Source organism: Sapajus apella, unplaced genomic scaffold (genome assembly GCF_009761245.1).
Source record: "Sapajus apella isolate SASKATOON/1434 unplaced genomic scaffold, GSC_monkey_1.0 scaffold26, whole genome shotgun sequence".
Classification (NCBI taxonomy): domain Eukaryota; kingdom Metazoa; phylum Chordata; class Mammalia; order Primates; family Cebidae; genus Sapajus; species Sapajus apella.
Window position 1 is genome coordinate 19,223,270 of NW_022436966.1, and position 6,000 is coordinate 19,229,269.

At 33.0% G+C, this 6,000-nt stretch overlaps 1 protein-coding gene across 6 annotated transcripts in view; it reads left to right on the forward strand.

The window, feature by feature from the left end:
• Positions 1–6,000, forward strand: part of PSME4 (proteasome activator subunit 4) — a 110,043-nt gene that overhangs the window by 52,673 nt on the left and 51,370 nt on the right. For all 6 annotated transcript variants that reach the window (XR_004273063.1, XM_032292138.1, XM_032292140.1 and 3 more), the window contains 4 exons: positions 201–268; positions 886–1,101; positions 1,617–1,774; positions 2,206–2,301. Coding sequence is in view for 5 of the 6 variants with exons in the window: in XM_032292138.1 (XP_032148029.1) it covers positions 201–268; positions 886–1,101; positions 1,617–1,774; positions 2,206–2,301 (538 nt within the window). In the remaining variant the exon portion in view is untranslated. The remainder of the gene's footprint in view (positions 1–200; positions 269–885; positions 1,102–1,616; positions 1,775–2,205; positions 2,302–6,000) is intronic.

The following is a 6,000-nucleotide window of genomic DNA, read 5'->3' on the forward strand; positions in this document are numbered from 1 at the left end:
TATCTCCTTTTGGGAGGACTTTATTTCTTCTTCATGAAGCTCATCTTATAGAACATAAAAGAAAATTATTTTCATGAGGAAAGTCTTCCTAAAAGAGGCTTCCCTCAGCTGTTGGAAACATTAAATAGAAATATTTAAAAATGCTATATTTAGTTGAATGCATAGTTTTTTCCCCCATGATACTATTTTGCTGTTTTTAGATGATGATGTATTAAATGATGAAGAGCTAGACAAAGAATTACTGTGGAATCTTCAACTTTTGTCTGAGGTATTGTAAATCTTCGGATTAAGAAACGTGACTATGAAAACATTGACTTGCTTTTAGGATATAGCTCTTTCTGACAAAATGACTTTAAAACATATGGAAAGTCAAGTTTTGGAAATTTCTTGTTGAGGCTTCAGAAAGTCAGTATTTCATACTCTCATTGTCAAATAAGCGGTGTAGCTGATCACTGCATGTTCAGCCATCTACTTAACGTAGTTTTATTGGTTAGTTCTAATATGGGTAACTTATTAATTGAAAAAGTTGATTCAATTTGGGAATTTTTTTGGTCTACATTTTAAATTTGGCCGTCAATCAAACTTCAGTTTTCTTTATCAGTATTTTCAGAAGTTTAATTAGGTTTAGTCTTCCTAGGAGAATAGACTCGTTTGAAAGATATATTACAATGGTACATGAAAGCTTAGACTCAGAAAATGTGTTTGATTTTAAAAAAGAATTAATTATTAGAATGCAGTTAAAACGACAATCCTAAAATTAATTGAAGTCATTTAGAGAAATACTATTTTACACTATGTTAGTGGCCAAACGTTGAACTTTGCATTAATTATTGGTTCTTGGTCTTTTAACCCAAATATCTTCAAGTATTTTTTCTCTCTTTTTAGATTACTCGAGTGGATGGGAGGAAGTTGCTTCTTTATAGGGAGCAGCTTGTAAAGATTCTCCAAAGAACCCTACATTTAACCTGTAAGCAGGGTTACACTCTGTCTTGTAACCTTTTGCATCATCTTCTTCGTTCTACCACACTCATCTACCCTACAGAATACTGCAGTGTGCCAGGTGGCTTTGACAAGCCTCCTTCTGAATACTTTCCTATCAAGGTAAGCATTTTCAATCATTTAGGATTCAAGAATCTGTTGATTTCTTGTTTTAAGGGATTCAAAGTGTTATTTTTTTTCTTGCATATAAAGATGTTAGTTTTTTATTTTTAAAATAGTTTATTAAAACTATGAAGTGTCTCACTTTGCATGGAACTGAAACTCTGTTTTTTTTTCCTAGTGGTATGTGAAACAACTTGGTATATATGCCATATCTAAAGTTTATAGTTTCATATAATTTTATTGCTTAAATAAACAGCCTCACATTAACTCATCGTCACTCTTAGAGCAAACTTGTATTATAATGAGTACTCACTCTTCAGGGAGACTTTTTTTCAGGAGTGATAATGAAGAGGCAATAAGATGTTGTTTTCATGCTACTTTTTTGTGTATCATTTGCTAGCTTGGGTTTGGATTATGTGTACATTTTCTTTTAAATTGTAAAAATTGTATATTTGTATGTGCCAGGTGGCTTTGACAGTTTCTCAACTTGCTGAGTAGAGGCTGTTCTATTCTAGGACTGGGGCAAACCCGGGGACTTGTGGAATCTGGGAATCCAGTGGCATGTTCCTTCTTCAGAAGAAGTGTCTTTTGCCTTTTATCTTTTGGACTCCTTTCTTCAGCCTGAGCTCATCAAACTCCAGCACTGTGGGGACGGCAAACTTGAAATGTCTAGGTTGGTTTTATTTTATAATTAGAGATATTCAGTTGCAGACTAGCATGTACTTAGAAAACCATTTAATGTAATGTATAACAGAAAATTTGACAACACTTAAACATTTTAAACACAAAAATTCTGGGTTTCTTTTTCTAATTTTTTTTAGTACCTTCCACTTAGCAGTTTCACTTGTGTATCTTTTGGCGACTGTGTGTAGATATGCCCCCTTTGAAAGGAATGCCTGTTTTCTTAGACTCAGCTAATATTTTATTGGGTTGTTTTCAAAATGCTCTTTACTATTAAGTTGGTAAAGTGAAGGTGTTTGCTATTTCTTTACCTTAATCATTTATATCACCACATGGTAAAACTTTTGTCCTAGACTCTAGCAGGCTTGTTAAATAGGGATTTGGAGTCTTCTAAAATAAGAAAATGTCTTTTGTTTTTTCTAGAGATGATATTCTACAGAGTCTGACTATAGTGCACAACTGTTTAATTGGCTCTGGAAACCTCCTACCTCCATTGAAAGGAGAGCCAGTTACTAACTTGTAAGTAAAAATAAGTACTTTATTTTGCAACTTAGCATATATTTTAAGTCTTAGTCACTTAACGAGTTATTGGATTGTTATTGTTATTGCTGTTATTTCTGTATTACTTTAACCATTTTATTTGTCATTGTTAAGGTCAAAAATAACTGAGGCACAATTTAGGTCTATAAACCTGAAGGATTTATTCAGATTTTCACATGGTACCAGGATAGAATAACTTTAGTTATTAATTTTAAAATACCAACTGTGGAGATGTTAATTTGTTAGATTACTTAGTTAATTAAGATAAATATGTTCTTTTAAAAAGGAAAAATACTGCTTGCTTTTGTCTGCAGCAAATGTTGAATTAGGATTTTGTAGGAAAAAAACTTTTTTTGAAAAATAAAAATTTCTTCAATCTTACTCATTATGATTTTGAACTTTTTGTATCTGCCAATTTGTTTTTATTATTTTTAAGTGCTTTCAGAGTATTCTTACTTTAAATGAATAGCTAAATTGAATCCACTGTTAGTTCTACCACTTAAGGTGAAAAAAATTAAGTTAGAATAAAATCAGCAGAGACCCAGTGCAGTGGCTCATGAGGCATGTGGATCCCTTGAGTGCAAGAGTTCAAGATCAGCCTGGATGACATGGCAAACCCCTGCCACCACAAAAATACAAAAATGAACTGGACATGGTGACACATACCTGTAGTTCCAGCTGAGGTGGGAGGATTGTTTCGCCCGGGAGGCATAGGTTGCAGTGAGCCGAGATCATGCTGCTGTACTCTAGCCTGGGCAATAGAGTGAGACCCTGTCTCAAAAAGAAAAGAAGAATAAAAGCAGTATGTATTAATTTTTGCTTAATTATTAAGTAGGTAATAGTTTAAATATAGTAAGATCATTTTTTTCAACATCAATATCTCATTACTAAGCCAGTTAATGAAAATCACATACAAATCACATTCAAATGAGTAAGTGCCTCTCTTCCCCCTCAAAAAACACAAAAGGGAAAATGATTTACTAATTTTGCAACAACAATGCTAAAAACCCTCAAGAAGTGGTTTCAAAATGTGGCTTACATGTCTTCCCCATACTTTGTATAGTCATTGTTTGGAGTCATGCATTTCCCATTTTTTTTTTTTTTTTTCACTCCACATGTTCTTGGACGTTTAACTTCTTATAGTATTAAGTTTAAGAAGGAGAAGTTAGGGTCAGGTAAGGAAATCTGTGTTAAATGTTTCTAGGAATTTGCCAAATTCTTTTAGAATAACTTTTGTTTTTCATTAGTTATGCTGTTTAAGAGCAATTGTACCAAAATTCACTTTTGTTAAAAAAGATTGATTTTGAACAACATTTTAAAATAAGAGGCTTAAAAGTTTTGATTTTTACCTATGAGCTTAACAGTGTATAATACAGTAAGAACTTGACCCTTTTATGGCATGCGAAAAGCTATTTCATACTTAACCACACTTAGCACATCAGCAAATTGAGTTCTGTTTGAAGGTGTCAACAGTTTGAATTGTGGTCATTTAATCCCATAATTTATTTAAAAAACATGTATTTTTCATGTTAGTAAATTTTTGGTACCGAGTGATCATTAGGATGCACTGCAGAACGGTCAGCTAAAAAGGCCGAGGGACTTTTCTTGCAGGTCCTATCAGCCTGTGTCTCGATGCCATGTACACTATAATAGTGAATTGAAACAAAAGGCTTTATCCTTTGAAATAAATGTGTATCATGACAAAAGCTTCATATGTTTGATTATTATAAAGCCAGTTAGGTTTTTGTGTAATGCAGTGCATTTTAATAAGGAAGAGTATATTATGATCTGATGAATATCCTAATATAAACTATTAGTTTATATTACTGCATATTATGAGCTATAAAATTGATTTTGAGTATCCTGTCATAGGCTTTTCCCAGAAAAGTTAAAGAGGAAAGATAAATTTAGCCTGAAAGGTTTCGCGTTTTAGCACTTTCACATTTAGAGTGAACATTTAATTTAATAATGTAATGAAGTAATAAAAGTCTATGTTAAATATACTTACATGTTTATGTATTTAAACATATATAGATAAAAATATAAAATGCTTCCTAATACATATAATTAAACAGTAAAACTTCAATTTTTAAAAATCATTGAATAATACATATTTTTAGAGTTCTTTTTAGTTACAGGTATGTATGGGGGATAATGATTATATAAAAGAGAATTAAGAATAAATGAACAGCTCTTTGCCTTTGAATTGCCAAAAGAGGGCATCTTTTGGCAATTCCTTTGGCCTTTAAAAGTTCTTAATAGAATTGTATTTAATTTATAACCAGCATTACCTTCAGCTGAAACTTTTTTTTGGGCAAAGTGTAACTTTTTACATTTATTTCCTATGTCTAACATTTTTACCTTTTTTTTTAACAGTAAATTCTCACAAAGTATCATAAAATAAAAGAGCCTTTAAAATTTCTAAAATGCTTATTTTAACATAGGCTAGTAATTATTAAAATCTTCTAAATCTAATTTGATTTGAAAAAACTAATAGAAGAATTTCAGTAGATGGTTCCATTGTTCTATGATATGAGTTCATACTGCCTGGTGTGAAGAATGAATATCTGTAGCATAATTTATGGTGATTATTAGCAGATCAGTTTGAAACTAGTAGAGGAAGAGAAAACTCTTATGACATTAGTTACTCCATAGGAAATGGGAAAATATGTGAGAGAGAAAATGAAACACCTAAGTGTAAAGAATATTTTAGTAAAATGCCTAAGAAGATGTCTGAGGAAAGTATCTATTGTTTAACAACAGTTTGGCTGTGGTATTATGAGACATTATGCATTTTATGAAATACCAGACCAGTTTTTAGAAGCACATAGTAACTCATTATTGTTTTTGGTTTTGTTTGTTTGTTTGTTTGTTTTTTTGAGATGGAGTCTCGCTCTGTTGCCCAGGCTAGAGTGCAGTGGTGTGATCTCTGCTTACTGCGACCTCCACCTACCGGGTTTAAGTGATTCTCCTGCCTCAGCCTCTCAAGTAGCTGGGATTATAGGCGCCCACCACCACGCCCGGCTAATTTTTGTATTTTAATTTTTCTTGAGGTGGAGTTTTGCTCTTGTCATCCAGGCCAGAGTGCAATGGTGCTGTCCTGGCTCACTGCAACCTCTACCTCCTGGGTTCAAGCAATTCTCCAGCCTCACCCTCCTGAGTAACTGGTATTGCAGGCATATGCCACCATGCCTGGCTAATTTTTTTTTTGTATTTTTAGTAGAGACAGGGTTTTACCATGTTGGCCAGGCTGGTTGCAAACTCCTGACCTCAAGTGATCCACCCACCTTGAACTCCAAAAGTGCTGGGATTACAGGCGTGAATCACCACATTTAGCCTCATGTAATTCCTTTTTTAAAACATTTAAACTTACATAAATCTTAGTTATCTAAAATTCTAGTTGCTATAATTTTTTTGTCCATTACTCAGTATTAAGATTGACTTGTGCATGTATTAGTAGTCTTTGTCTTCTAGAAGAAAGAATACACTAATACAAAAAATTTTTTTAAATACCTAGAAGCTTAGTTTACCTTTTTTTTTTTTTTTTTTCTTTAAAAAAAAAAAAATAGAGATGAGGTCTCACTATGTTGCTCAGGCTGGTCTCTGAGCTCAAGTGATCCTTCTACCTCGGCCTCCCAAAGTGCCAGGATTACAGGTGTGAGTCATCACACCTGGCCT